Here is a 15,989-nt window from a genome sequence, read left to right as displayed (position 1 = left end):
ACATTGCCCTCCTTCCCCTTGCACATCTTTAGCTTGCCTGATGCCATTCACCTTGATTTAAAGAAGTCAGTGCCCTGTTATCGCGTAGAATCACAGAATACTTTCTGCAGTGTGGAGTCTTTCTAAATGCCATTGCTGCTTTTCCCACATGCACGGGTCAGCCCATGAACAACCTATGATTCCTCACATCTGGGTCCTGTTCACACAGCGTGTTGAGTCCGTGTTAAACTGACCCAGTTCTGTTCCGAATATCTTTGTTACGGATATTATCGATCAGACTGCCATACTGCAATTCAAATAACTCCATGGTGAAACTGTCTTCTGTCGTCCACACGACGGCACTATGCAGTTCTTTTTTCTCCACTATTATGCGCATGTGTGCATTATGCGCATGAGTGCACTATGCACATGCACACATATGTGCACATGTGCATATGCACATATATTAAAACATGTGGTTATGCACATATCGCTAAGTAGTAAAAAAAAATGGCGACCATAAACAAGATGTCTGAGGCTCCTTTTGCTCTGGGACAGCCTTCAGACATCCGGAAGTTGGTTAATATCGTAGCAGAACTATCCAGATGGAGAAAACTATGAGGTGAAACCAGAGAACTCAAAAAACACTGCAAAGGAGCAGGTAACAAAATAATCCAGTTCCGAGAAGGATTGGGGGGTGGTCTACCACAAGTTAATACCGGGAGGCAGATGTTGCTGTCTTAGCAGCCACTTTAAATCCAGAAGGAAACAGCAGCGACATCTGATTATACTGTGCGTCTGAACAGGGCCCTGCTGTATCAATAGGTTGACACTGGAGGTACAGTGACATGAACTGCAATGCATATGTCTGCTGATTGTCACCAGATGGGCCTCATTTTTTTTTCTGTGCTCAGTTGCAAAGCATTTCTCCTTCAAAACTGCACGCAAACTTGTTCCGACGTCCTCTGAGCAGCCCAAATAGCCCAACTTAGCATTGGGTCTTCACAGCTTGGGAACTAAGCAGGGTTGGTCACAATCAGTACTTGGATGGGAGACCACTGAGAAAGACTGGGGTCACTATATGGAGGAAGGAAATGGCAAACTACCTTTGCTCGTCTCTTGCCTGGGTTGCCATGACTTGGCTGAGACTCAGTGGCACATTCTTCTATACTAAATCAGACCATTGATCTATCAAGGTCAGTATTGACTGTTCTGACTGGCAGCAATTCTCCAGCATCTCAAGTCTTTTACATCAGCAGCTACTACAGCCTTTTGGTTTGCCAGTTTGGTGTAGTGGTTAAGTACACGGACTCTGATCTGGGAGAACCGGGTTTGATTCCCCACTCCTCTACAAGCACCTGCTGAGTGATTGCAAGAGCAGTTTTTAAAAGAGTCCTTTCATCCCCACCTACCTGTTGAGGGAAGAGGAAGGAAAGGAGCCTGTAAGCCTCTCTGAGATGCCAAGTGAAGGGTGGGGTATAGATCCAATTTCTTCTTCACATGAGAAGCTGAGAGCTGAACCTGTGACCTTTTGTATGCAAAGCAGCTCTACCACTTAGTCACAGCCTCACAGTTGCCTCCAGTTCCCAGATGTAATTTTACTATAACTATTTTATATTTACATTCGCAGATTTATTTAAAAAACCCAACATTTTATTGTCTGTGATAAATGTAACTCTCTCAAAATTTCATTTTGGGATGCTTTGCCCTTGAGATTGATTTAGTAACAGAGAAAGAAGACACTTGGCTTCCTCGTGCCCATTACTTTCATAGCTGCACACAGGCCTAGATTATGCTAACATTTTTTTCTAGAGAGAGAGGCTGGGAGGAGCTCCTTTTGGAGCCTTCTCTGTACACAGCACACAGGAGCCATGCTAAGTGATCTGTGACCCACCCCCCTGCGCCCCTCTGAAACTGAGTGTGCGGCCTCTGCAGTGCTGCTGCAAATCAGAAGCTTGGCATTTTCCGGTCTTGTTTATGTCTCGTTTGCGAAAGGAATTGATTGATTTAGCTCTTCACCAAAGAAATGCATCTGAGGGTAAATAATTGATCGTAATTTTGCCCTGGTTTTGTCTAATGAAGATGTCACCATTTGGCTGGTGCATTGGCTTTCTGTTAGAACAGAGCATCAGTTGATATTAAACTTTGCAGTAACCTTCTTGGAATGGATTTCTGACTCTGGGATTCATTTAATAAACCCATTAATCATTAGCAGTTCCAAGAAAGCTGACAAGCTTTAGAAAAGAAATCAGAAGCCTCTTAGGCCTGGATACACTTGAGTACATCAGCAGCAGCAGCAGCAGCAACGGCATCGAAATGACTGTGTGCAGAGAAAGTGGCTATCACTCTCTGGAAATTGGAAAAGAAGAAGAAAAGAAATCGACAGCAGGGCTGCAGCCCCTGTTGCCTCTCAAAATATCTTGTGACTGGGTGAATCACCAGCTTGGCTGTTTGCTAGTGCATCATTTTGGTCTTGCCATTGTGGAAAATACATCCAGATGCTCTGATGTGGCAGCTTTCTCCCAGAGGATTTTCCTACTTTGACAAACTGAGCACCTCCACTAAGGCAAGGGGACAGTGGTTTGAACCTCCCGTAATGTAGCTAAGGCAAATTGTTAGACTGGTCATGAGCTTGGGGGCAATTTGGTCAACTGGAAATTGCCATGAAGAGCTTATAGATCTGGAGGCATCCTAGGGAATGTAGAAGCAAATGATTGCTCTACCCCTGAACTATCATTCTGCTTTAATGCCCACAAATAGGTGGAACTCTGCCTACTGGTTTAGTCAAGGCATTTGAGCACATGAATCTGTCTTCTACTGAGTCAGACTTTATTATTGTCAGTATTGTCTGAGTGGCAGCCCCTCTTGAGATTCTTTCACATCACCTGATTCTTTCAACTGCAACTGGGGTTATCTGCATGCAAAGCAGATGCTCTATGAGTGAGCCCCAGCCCTTTGCTAAAACAGCCTGTTCTTCTGACAGACAGACAGATAGATAGATAGATAGATAGATAGATAGATAGATAGATAGATAGATAGATAGATAGATAGATAGATAGATAGATAGATAGATAGATGAATTTATTGTCATTGTTCTCAACAAAAAGAGAGCAACGAAATGAGGTGCTCTTCCACAAACATACCAACACATCAAACACACATATTCATAAACCATTTAAATACATCTGAAACCATTAAACCATTTAAACCATTAAAACCATTTAAATACATCTAAAACGGATAAACATTCATAAAACCATTAAAACCATTTAAACCATTAAATAAACATTCATAAAACCATTAAACATTCATAAAACCATTTAAACCATTTAAACCATTAAATACATCTAAAACAGATAATCCTTCATAACCCTGCATTTAACCTAACCACAGCACTTGGATAGAAACTGTCCTTAAATCTGTTTGTCCTAGCCTTCAACACTCTATATCGTCTACCTGACGGTAAGATCTCAAAAAGCAAATGGCCCAGATGTGTATGGTCCCTTAGGATCATTTGTATCTTCCTTTTGCATGCCATATTATACAGATCCACCAATGAGGGGAGAGAACATCCACAAATCTTTTGTGCTCTTCTCGTCACTCTTTGGAGCACCCTTCTCTCTGCTTCCGTGCAGCTCCCAAACCACGCGCAGAGGCAATAAGATAAAATGCTCTCAATGGAACTACGATAAAAGGCAACCAGCAGACTCCCTGACAGTTGTAGTGATCTTAAGAGTCTTAAGTAGTATAGTCGTTGCTGGGCCTTTTTCTCTAGAGCTAAAGTATTTGCCCCCCATGTTAGATCCTGTTTCATGGTAATTCCCAGAAACTTCCATTCTGTCACCTGTTCTACCATAACACCATCAATAAACAATGGCTGGGTGTCCAAACTACTCTTCCTGTAATCCACTATAATTTCCTTCGTCTTATTTATATTTAAAATAAGATTATTTACTTTACACCAAAGGGACAGCTGTTGAACTTCCCTCCTGTACGCAGACTCATCATCCTCAGAGATGAGCCCTACCAACGTTGTATCATCTGCATACTTAATGATTTTGTTACTCAGACTGCTGGAAACACAATCAGATGTGTAAATAGTGAAAAGAAGTGGACTCAAGACACATCCCTGAGGGGTGCCAGTATTTAAGATCTTCACGGAGGAAATATATCCATCCATTTTAACCCTTTGTGAACGACCTGACAAAAAATTCAAAATCCACTCACATATAGAGTCCGACAGCTTCAAATCTTTAAGCTTAGACAACAATCTATGGGGTGATATTGTATTAAAAGCAGAACTAAAATCTGCAAACAACATTCTAACATACGTCCCCTTTTTATCCAAATGCGATAAAGCAGTATAAAGAACAGTATTAACAGCATCCTCAGTAGATCTATTTTTCCTGTAAGCAAACTGATATTCATCAAAAATAACAGGAAGGCAGGAAATAATATATTTTCGAACTAATTGTTCAAAACACTTCATTATCACAGAAGTCAAGGCCACTGGCCTATAGTCATTTAAAACCTTTGCTGGCGTCCTCTTTGGTATTGGGACAATAAGGGAAGCCTTCAAACAAGTGGGAACAATGGATTGTGACAAAGAACGATTGAAAATCTCAGTCCACACCCCGGCTAACTGCCCTGCACATTCCTTTACCACACAACCAGGGATATTATCGGGACCTGCAGCCTTTCTAGAATTTACTGCCTTCATTATACACCTAACATCGTGCTCCCTCACAACGAAAGGAGCACCTTGCTCGGTCCCCAATGATGATGTTACTAGTAATTCCGCTTCCTTTTGATCCACTTCAAACCGGGCATAAAAAGTATTTAACTCCTCTGCCAGCTCCTGCTTTCCATTCGTACTAGCCTTTAGCGCCTTGAAATTAGTTAACTGCTGAATCCCCTGCCAGGCTTGTCTCAAAGTATTCTGAGAAAGCCATTCTTCTATCCTGCCCTTATATGCAGCTTTGGCCTGTTTAATACCCCGCTTCAAATTTGCTCTGGCCACACTGTAAAGTGAGGCATCCCCAGACTTAAAAGCCTTATATCTCCTATGCAAGAGAAACCTAACAGTGCCAGTCATCCATGGCTTTTGATTTGGATAGGTTCGAATACACTTGTTTGTTGTAACAGTATCAATACAGTGGGCCATATACCCCAAAACTGTATCTGTATAACACTCTAGGTCTGGATGTTCAAAGATGTCCCAATTTGTTCGTTCAAAGCAGTCTTGAAGCTGCATAGTCGCCCCCACAGGCCAGCATCTCACTGTCCTAGTTACAGGGAGACCCAGCTCACTCTTTCATAACTATTGCTCCTAGTGGGTCATGGATCTAATTTCATTAGTGATAGTTTACTGGTGAATTACCATAAAAGTTCATTTCTGAACATAGAAACATGTTAGCCAGCATCTAGCAGTGCCTCCTTTAGGGTATGGACTACAAGTTCCACTTTGAATGGTAGGAAATACAGAATTAACCAACATTGAAAGACCACACTGAGGAGGAATGCTTTCTTAGCAACAGGGTCCCTGCTGAACTGAGGGCCAGCTCATTTGTAAGGCAAAGTGAGATCACAAGGGCAAGATAAGAAGTTGAAATGACTCAGGAACAAGTCAATTTGAGTGGCTACTGTGGTACTGCAAGGCATCATTGCAGGTGCTCACATCCAGCCAGCAATGTCAACACTTGGAGGGGGGAGGTTGAATCTTCCCTTGCTGAAGGCATCAGGTTCACTCTAGTGCAACCATTTACTCATGTTAATGAATGCCTATCTAAGAAAAGTGAAATGTTGCACTTGGAACAGAGTAGTGATAGGGACTAAGCCTGCTCATCATCTCCAGCACTGGATGAATCAGCCTCCGCTGCCACAGTTCCTGAAGGGATGTGCATGCAATTAATGCATCCATGCACAGCATGGATATTTTGCTAGCACAATATTTTATATTTTCATGGTTCAGCCACCCAACACCAATGTATGATCCATCTTTTTGCCTCTCTAGAACCATTTTGTACATTGCTTAAAGAATGCATCTCATGTCCCAGAAATTTTCCTTACAAAATGCCTCTTTAGTGGGATACAGATTCTGCATTTGTTTCTTACTATTCTTAGCACATAAAAGGGAATTCAGGAAGCCTTTCATGTGCGTAGTAGTCAAGTAGTGAAGCAGCAAATAAAATTGCACCTTGCTGGAAGACAAGCAGAATTCTTGTGAAAAGTATTGGAAGTCTCTGTGTGGTAGGAAAGGCCGTAGAGAAAAATATAAGGGTTGTAGGGGAGGGAGTTCAGCTGTTCATGCTCCAAATGGTGACTCAATTCATATGCTAACGATTTCCCATTGAAATCCCAGCTACATTAACGCTGTTGGAGGCCTGGGACTATTTCTCAAAGCTTTAACATCATTCAAGGTGACACCTGTCACTGCTCCTCAGCGTCATAGTGAATTCAAGAAATAATGTAAAGTATCATCTTTGGCTGACTTTCGTAAGGCTGCTGAGGCACCCCTTCCCTCCTCTGCCATTTAATCAGATGGAAAACAGATGGCAAGTCTCTGATAAAAATACAGAAATCTTCAGAACATGGATGTCATTTACTAAAGGAAGTGGGGGGGGGGGAGCAGCCTCCACCACTGTGACCTTGTTTTACCTCTACTCTGTTCACTCCACTATTATTATGACAGATACAAGATGGAAACTTTATAGCTATAGTCATTCAGGATCCAGAAGCTGAAACAACTTCTTTACACATTCAATATGGCGATTCCATTCAAGTGCTTTTGGTGCTTGTAAAAACAAACAAATCATCCCTGTGTCTGCTTCTTCTTTTTTTTGTCAACCTGAATGGATTATGTGCATGATGAAGATACTAAGTTCTCCCTCTCACACACAAATCCCACTGAATTGAGTCATTCCTTTGGAGATATTTGTAGTGGTGCAGGGATCTGACCATAGTGATCCATGCTGAATACATTCCACATGGAGCTGACTTTGAAAATGGTTTTGGAAACTTCACTTGGTCCAAAATGCAGCAGCCAGGTTACTGTCAGGGGTTGGGAAGAGGAATCATATCACTCCTGTGCTGAATGATCCTCACTGGCTACTCATCTGTTTCCAGGCACAATTCAAAATGCTGGCTCTAGCCCTTTAAGTCCCTAAATGGCTTGAGGTTAGGATACTTGAAGGACTGTCGCCTCCAGTCTCCAGCCTGCTAGTTAAGATCTGCCTCTCAAGCCCTGCTCTCGGTGCCCCAATCTTCAGAGGTAAGGCAGGTGACAATTAGAGACAAGGCATTTTCTGTGGTGGCATCTTGTCTCTGGAGCATCTTCCCCCTTGAGGCCCACTTGGCACCTGCTTTACTTTTTTCAGGTGCCTGGCTTAAATACGTCTTTTTTTACACTGGCTCTTACTTAGGGGGTCATCTTCTCAGCTTTTTCATGGTCTGCTGTGTTTTATATCATATCATATCAATTTTATTTATATCCCGCCCTCCCCGCCGAAGCATGAATAGTTTTCATGCTGCTTATATCTAGTGGCTTTTATTTTATGCTGTGGTTTTTAATTATAAGTTGCCTCAGGCAGGAGTCTGAAAAGGTAGCAAAACAATAATTCCAAATACATTAAGTTTTTAAAAATTGAGATGCAGAGCAGATAATGTAGTCTGCCTGAATGATAGCTAGCTACATCATCGGTCTTGCTCCATTAAACCTCCCTGGGGCATTTGGAGCTCCATCATGGGAAACAGAATGTTGGACTAAGTGGACCTTGACCTGATCCAGAAGGGCTTTTCTTATGATCTTCAAGCAGAGTGTGTGTGTGGGGGGCGGGGGGGGCGGGCAGTGTCAAATAGAAGTCCTCAGAGTGGTTGTCTGATCTGCACATGCTCCTTCTCCATGGTTATAAGACATTCTACAAAGATCAATGCTTGACCCATTTCCAATTCTCTAATGTGCAATACAGCCATGTATTTATTTATTTTAACCATTTATATCTTACCCTCCAACCAGAGAACTGGTTTCTCTGTTGGTAACAAAGGATTTAAAATATTTAAAAATACAAGAAAAGCCAAAGATAAAAATTTATTTTCCAAAATATGAAACGGTGTAAAAAACCCAAACATTTCAGGCACCTACATTCATTCAAACAAGCTGTCAGCAGACTTAAAAAGAATTTGAATTGCAATCCAAATTAAAACTTGAAGAAGGCATACAGCAGAAGTATAAAGCAACCATTTGGAGGAAGGAGGATAGAAAAAAAGGATAAACTTCACCCTAAAGCCTGAGAGAAAACTGTATCTTCACCAGGCATGCTGCTCCTAATTTCCACCCATCTTACTTCTGAAAAAGGAGGGAGGCAGAGCAGGATCCAATATAAGGCCTCAAGCCAGCACTTTGTGTTGGGCCTGGAAACAGACAGTGTCTGGCAGTTATAAAATGGTGCACCAGATTCTGAATGTGTTACTGTGGCAGAACCTCCTTGCTCTGACCTACAAGCCCCATTCTGCCCTGCCGTCCTAGAGGGTTCCTAACTCCCTGGAAGAGCTTTTCCTTTCTCCAGAAGCTGCTGCCACCAGCTGATCAATATATAGCAATTTCCCACTGAAGGGATCAGGGCCCTCAGCTCTCCTTCCAAGCTCAGAGGCCTTCTCTCAGTGTCTACCATGGGGAAAGATTAATGCCCTGGGTGCCCCTAGGGGAATTGCCAGTTGCCAACAGCTTGCCTCCCCCCCCCCCCCCGTCCTTCTAGGGCTCCCTTTTAAAATAGCATTTCTGAGTATAGGTCTGTGTGGTATGGAGAACCACTGTGATAATTAAACGTTATAAAATATTTATTAAATGTTTACAAGCATACTTTTAGCACAGTACTAGACCAAAAGAACGTGGTAAGAAATGCAAATCCTCTGTCCCTGCTTTGTTGTTGTTCAGTTGCACAGTCGAGTCAAACCCTTTGCGACCCCATGGACAAAGTCACGTCAGGCCCTACTGTCTTCCACCATCCTCCTCAAAGTCTGCTCAAATTCATGTTTTTTACATCAGTAACACTGTCCAGCCATCTCATCTTTTGCCATCCCCTTCTTCTTTTGCCTTCTGTCTTTCCTAGCATCAGGATCTTCTCCAGGGAGTGCTCCCTTCTCATTTGGTGGCCAAAGTATTTGAGCTTCAGTATGTCCCTGCTCTAGACATATACCCTATCTGATGGTAAAATATAGGGCAAGGTCTGTGACTTATGACTCATTACCTTCAAAGCTTGCCGCAGCTCTCCCAGGCCAACCACATGTACAGTGGCTGCCTGCTTGCAGACCAGAGCACAGCATCCTCCTCAGTCAAGTATCCTCAGGAAAAAAGAGACCACCTTCCCCTTGCAAGGCAGCTTTAACAAATCAGGCCAGGTCAAGAGTTACTTCCTCAAGCATCAGGCCCCTCTAGAATTTGACATCCCCAACTATTCCCTGCCAGGAGAGAGCAAGGGGATGGCTGACCATTCCTTTGTCTACATCCGTTAGCATCTGTATAAAGGTGAGCTGATGTGCCAGGGAATGGACTTCCTCCTCTGACTAGACAGAAAAAACTGGTAAAACTCACAGGGAAGACTTCTGCTGTTTGCCAGCCTCCCTCCAGGAAAAAATGCATTCCTCCGCAGGGATGTCAGGCATTATGGACATACAAGTGATTTCGTCGTTGCTCCTATCATTATAATTACAGAGAATAGGCCATCAGCATCTCAAATATAATTATAAATCAGAGTGTGGAAAGTGTCAGCTACAGCTTGCATGTGTTTATGTTAATATGCCTGGATTTTTTAAATTAGGCCACATTCCTTCTCTGTGCCTACATATACAGTTACTTGGATTTCCATACTGGGAGTTCCTACTCTTGTTCACTTACAGTGGCAACAGCAGCATCTAGGTTTGCATCCTAGATTCTGACAGTGATCATCCAATCAAGATCCCAGAGCTGTCATAGATGTTCAGTTGGAGACATGTTGACCTTCTCACTACCTTCTTTCTAGTAATTGTCTTCCTAGTGTTGCCCTATCCATAAGAATGTCACTCGACTCTCTTCCACAATGCTCTGACATTTGCACATAGTTAAATCAATGAGGAAATGACAGCAAAAAGCATTGAAGGCAGAGTGATTGGACAAGGTGAGGAAATCATGCAATGGAAAACTAGATTTGGGAGCCCTCAGCTTAAGCAGCAGTAGCTCATACTGTGTGTTTAGAATAAGGAGAGACAAACCTGATCCAAAGAGAGAATGGACTGAATCTTGCAAGGACCATATTTGGAGCATAAGGAAACAGAAAAAAGAGTCATATAAAACTAAGTAGTAGAAAGTAGAACAAATAGAGGCCAACATAATGTGAAAAGTAAGTTGAAGAGGAAGCAACCATTGTGACAATTGCTAATTGTCACAAGTGCTAGAAAGACCAAGAAGAATTAGGAGTGCATAAAAAAATAATTCAAACCTCCTGAGATTGTTGGCTCATCACATGTACAATTACTATCATTAGGGTTTGTAGAATCTTTCGGGATCAAGTGCCGTGTTCTACTGGAGAAAGTTTTCCTTCCAGACGTTTCGTTCTCAGCTGCGGAGAACATCCTCAGTGGCGTTGCAGCCGGAGCAGGCGCTCAGACCTTCTTGGCTGCTGTGCATTGAGTGGGCAATGCACAGCAGCCAAGAAGGTCTGAGCGCCTGCTCCAGCTGCAACGCCCTGAGGATGTTCTCCGCAGCTGAGAACGAAATGTCTGGAAGGAAAACTTTCTCCAGTAGAACACGGCACTTGATCCCGAAAGATTCTACAAACCCTAATGATGTTACCAGCCGTGAAAACCTGAATTCTTTGATGTACAATTACTGTTGGCCATTGTTAAAAACAAGCATTATGAGACTCATGTTACTTGGCCCATAGAGAAGTGATCAGGAGTCAGAACTTATTGAGCTGAATGCAATGAGAAAAACCCAAGTTAGAAAAGCTCAGAAATTATTCATTGAGCATAGGCAAAATAACAAGGAAGAAGATGCTGAAGAAGTGATTATAAGGGGAAATCTGAGCTTGCTAAAATGCAGAGGAGACAATGGAAGATGACTGAGTTAGAAGAGGAAAATGGAATTAATGAGACTGATGTCTTCTCTTTTATTTCAGGAATGGATATATACTTACAACCAGCAAGTCCGTCACAGTCAGCTATGCTTGTCCGTACAAACTCTCTTTCCAGGTTCCCAGGTGGTGCTCTTACCTTGTAAAGAAGGGGATGGAAAGCAGGTAAGGATGAATGTTCTTTCTCTAACAGTCTTGGAAACAGAGAGATTACAACTTTCCAATACACTGTAACATCAGTGAAAAGTTATTTTTTCTCAGTGATTTCACTAAAGCCCTAAATATGTATCAATAAAGGGGCGGGTGTCCACTGGAACATTGGTCCTTTTCCCTAGTCAACAGACACTTCATACTTTTAGCAGAGAAGAGCCTGCAAAATGACTGTTTGCCTGTGTCCACACATTTCTCAGGAAATGGGCAGAAATGAGTTGTGTTTACTTGGAACACGCCCACTAAAGCTAGTGAATGGGAGATTAAGGGTACTTAATGAAATCCAGATTTGCCTGCAATCTACTCAGAGATTACATAGATTTGCTGATACTTAAACAAGGTAGAACAAAATCAGGGATAAGCTTTTAAAGCAACATCAAAAAATTTTTAAAATCAATGTAAGGCCACCACACTACATGAATATTTCCAGTTTCCTTACCTAAACTGAGGTTGGACTAGAGTTGGGTGTAGTAATCAGACAGTAAAACTGGGGTTCTAATTATACCTATGGATGATCCATCCACAGGTATAAACATCAACAGCACCTCTCTTTGTATCTTTGCTTATTCCTTAGTGTCCTCGTGTATGGTAATAGATAGGTTTGGAGACACATCACTGTTGGCTAGCTTGCAGCATAGCAATAGCTAATGGGTGGGCTTTCCACTCATCTTCTGCAATATCCTTAACAATGTGTACATGTAGACACAAGTTGGAAGTCTGGAATATTAAAAAAAACCCTAGGGAGACTCTTTTGTCTTCAATTCTATACCATCTACTTTCTTTTTTATTAAAAATATTATTTGTTGAGCAACCATAGTCATTTTAGAAAAACAAAGTAGTACCTTGACTGCTCGAGGTATGACAATGCAGGAGCAAATGTCTAGGACATCATAACACTGGTCTAAGCAACAGATCTACACTGCATCATAGAAACTGACACATGCTTTCTCATTCAGCCAGTCAAATGATATTTCTAGGAATCACTCTTTTTTGATCATGACACCAATTAATAAGATGGTCCTTGGAAGTTACTCAGCAGCCTGTACATGCTAAGCACTCAGAATCCCCCATTAGTTTAATGAGTTGTTCCTCTATTTCTCCCAAGATCACAACAAACAGGGTTTTCCTTGTTAAGGGGCTACCATGAGTTCCAGTTCTGCTAAAAACAAACTGTTAATAGCCTGGAATGGGAAACATGAACAAGACAATAGATGTGGTGCTGGCTAGACCATTCCCTCATGCACTATAACCCACAAGAGCCTTAATTCCACTGGTTAAGTCAGGGTTTTCATGGGTCATGCTAGATCTGATCTTTTTGCATTTATATTTTCTCTCCTAAAGCGATGGAGTAAAGTCAGTTCTCACATTGAGCACATGGCTACACGTTACTGCCTGGACACTGAAATGGTGGGGGACACCAATGAGAACATGAGAGAAGTTGTAATTAACCCTTGTGAGAGCACAGCCATGAGTCAACGGTGGGAGATGGTGATGTCGTGACCATGCCTGCCAAGATGATGGTGAATTGAGCCAAACAGGAGTTTTGTGAAGAACAGCCAAAGCTGTTGTACAAGCTTTGGGGGTGGGGTAGAGCTTGCCTTATAATAGGGCACAAGCCAAAGAATAAGGACACGCAGCTGTGCCTAGGTTAAATAAAGCACGTAAGTGCTGGCTCTGAGAGCCATGGCAGTAATTGGGTCCAGTGGGGCTGTACACCCATATGGTTAAGAACAACACAATCTGAACATTTCCTTCAATAACATCCCTCATCTGTGGTTGAAGCAGGAAAGGCTTCTCATTTTTGAGAAGGGAAAACTGCTGAAATCAGTAAATGCGGTATTTATTTTTGTCATTGCAAAGGTGGTGGGACAGCCTTGGTTAATAATTGGGAGGTGGGTGGGAAGGAGAGTTTATCTAGTTGTTATAGGAGCACAGAAATGAACATGTTGGGAATTAGCTGAAAAGGCCAACTAATCTTGCACTTTTGATTGATGTAACTGAGCACATCTCTGGAAGAGTGTCAGATCTAAGCTATATTGCACATTATGATTTGTTTGTGATCGATGTACTTGTGTGCTAGATACTGTTTATGTCTGGCAGGAGAGTAAGAAAATAAGAATGCATATGTTGCAGTCTGAGAGATGTGGTCAGAATCTATACACATGGAGAAGGTAATATTTACACCATGCTCTCAGCTGCATGAACCTTTCTCCTAAATTTTGGGCAATCTTGGGAAAGAAACCATCAGTGTCCTCTCCTAAAATGCACTCTTTCTTTGCACAGAGCCCCAAGCCTAGTGTGAAACTAGGTCATTATCATACTCTCCCTGCATTGAAAGTTGACATGCTGAGCACTCTGGGAAATGTGGTTTATTTGCTTTATACAAAGCACCCAGGAATATTGAAAACAGAGACATTGCTTCTAATCATCCCAGGTACTCTGTGCAGTAAAAAATTATACTGCTCAGTAGTCTTCTTGACAGCTTCTAAGCTTTGGCAAGTAGCCTATCATTGCCAGGTGGCAGTACTGGCTATGGTACTGTAGAGCTGTTGAAGTCTCCATCACACAACTGTACTGCTAAGACTAAGCACTTGAGATGACCATGGTTGGGTACCAGCAAAAGCTGTTCACACTTGGAAGCAGCATTATAAAGCTATCATTCCCTGTGGAGATAAGACATTTGTTTTCTCTATGCCATGGAGGTCTCTGATCAAGCAGGTTTCACAGTTTCATAAAGCACTACAAAAAATGAAAGTCTTGTACCTTGGAGCAATCAGTAGTGGTACAGAATGGTACAGGGATGGGTAGAACTGAAACACGAGCCTAAATTTGCAATGAAAATTGCCTAGTCTGTTAGCCGAGATCTGCACAGTCTTTCCTGCAATGAACCTTCCATGATCCTCCGTATGATTTTTGGAGATTTGGGTGGTTTGTGGTGGTGGATGTTGGTGGCATCCACAGCAAACACTCTAGTGCAGATCAGTTACAATTGTCAAAGCAACAGGACTTCTGCAGTCTTGGAAACACCAATAGTGGCTCTCCAAAGCTTGATGGGTGGCGCTGGCCACCAATAAGTGAGCTTCCATTATATTTCCAGCTCATACACAGCTGTTCTTTTCCATCAGCAACTGGCACACCATGTGGCAGTTAAAGAGAGGGAAGGGAATTGTAATTCATTCCTCAGTGTGGACCATAATGTTGTGGATATTTGGTGCTTTCTCGGGTCTTTGAGGCACCTGCCTTCTGCTCACACTGAGCAGAGGGACTTAGCTTCATTGGTTCCTTGGATGAGGACCCTCCCATTGAACTTTGTGATTAGCACTTTCCTGGGGGCACTTGCTTGGGGGGCTGTAACTTGGCCCCTCTAAATGCTGCCTTCACCAGTCTCAGAGGGCAGGTAGAAGAGAGTCAGCTGGAGACTTGCTGTGAGTTTGGTATCTCTAGCCTGCAGGACAGCTGTTCTACCACATCACAAACCTCATGAAATGAACTGGTTCAATAAACAGGAAGGTTCATGAAGGTTCATGCTTTGTGTAGCCCCTAAACTGAAATGAATCTTGATTTTCCTGGTTTATGCCCATCTCTAGTACAGAATTCTGGAATTACTTCATCTGTCTTAAAGATTTGAATAGTCTGGAATACATGACCATGTTAATACTGGTCTTCAAATTACAAATCAGCCCAATGCTGGACATGTGGGAAAGCAATCCAATAGTCACTGATGAATTACAAACCAGACTTGTTGAGTACAGTCATCACTATAGTCTTGATTCTGTTCGAGTCTTGATTCTGTTTGAGAGGGCTGATAACACTGTTGCTTTTTGTGTCTGAGAGGGTCATGGATGAGCTTGAAATCTCTGGGTGATCCTCTATAACTGTAATGTGTCTCACTGTTTTAAGACATTGGAATAGGGGAAATTTTCACATACATCATAAAACAATATTTTGCTACCTGAATGCTTGACTCTTGTGTGTTCTTTGTTCTTTTTTCATGATACAGAAATTTATGAGAGTTTTAATTGCAAGACATGAGTGCCTCTACTGACAATCTCCTTTTTCCTTTTGTATCCTTATTCACAATGGACAAGGCTCTATGTGCATGTAAAGTGCCATCAAGTTGCAGCTGACTTATGGAAACCCTATAGAGTTTGCAAGGCAAGAGAGGTTCAGAAGTGGTTTGTCGTTGCAGCCTCTGCTTAGCCACCCTGGATTATCTTGGTGGTTTCCTATCCAAGTACTAATGAGGTCTGACCCTACTTAGCTTCTGAGATCTGATGAGATTGGGCTAAGCTGGGCCATCCAGGGCTCTGGCATTCCATTCCTTTATTTTATTAGTGCTCATAGACCAACAGGTCATAAACAAAACAGGGGAAAAGAGGGGGGAAAGTAGTATACTGACAAACATGGGAACACACAAAGGTACAGAATTACAAGTAAAAGATTTACAGTAAAAGGTAATACCATTAAATGCCATGGACAAAAATTTTGCAACTATGACAGTCACATTTGATTTAGTATCAGCTAATAGCTTAGCTACGATGTCTTGCTTTACTGCAGGACTCCATTTGTAGGTGTAAATTGTGATCCACTTATCATGGGCTGTGTTATATTTTTTGCAATCGATGAAAAAGTGCCAAATGGTATCTAAATTCCTGGATTTGCAATCACAAAGCCACTCAGAGAATGGAATCCCTG

At 42.2% G+C, this 15,989-nt stretch overlaps 1 protein-coding gene across 2 annotated transcripts in view; it reads left to right on the top strand.

Moving 5' to 3' along the window:
• The window catches only part of GALNT14 (polypeptide N-acetylgalactosaminyltransferase 14), a 392,734-nt gene extending 377,483 nt beyond the window's left edge, over positions 1-15,251 (top strand). For both annotated transcript variants that reach the window (XM_060245496.1, XM_060245487.1), the window contains exons 14-15: positions 11,130-11,249; positions 12,636-15,251. In XM_060245496.1, the coding sequence (XP_060101479.1) occupies positions 11,130-11,249; positions 12,636-12,794 (279 nt within the window). In that variant the 3' untranslated portion in view covers positions 12,795-15,251. The remainder of the gene's footprint in view (positions 1-11,129; positions 11,250-12,635) is intronic.
• Positions 15,252-15,989: the final 738 nt, after the last annotated feature.

Source organism: Heteronotia binoei, chromosome 1 (genome assembly GCF_032191835.1).
Source record: "Heteronotia binoei isolate CCM8104 ecotype False Entrance Well chromosome 1, APGP_CSIRO_Hbin_v1, whole genome shotgun sequence".
Classification (NCBI taxonomy): Eukaryota; Metazoa; Chordata; class Lepidosauria; order Squamata; family Gekkonidae; genus Heteronotia; species Heteronotia binoei.
The sequence above is the reverse complement of the archived record's forward strand: the minus strand, read 5'-3'. Positions and strand labels throughout refer to the sequence as shown.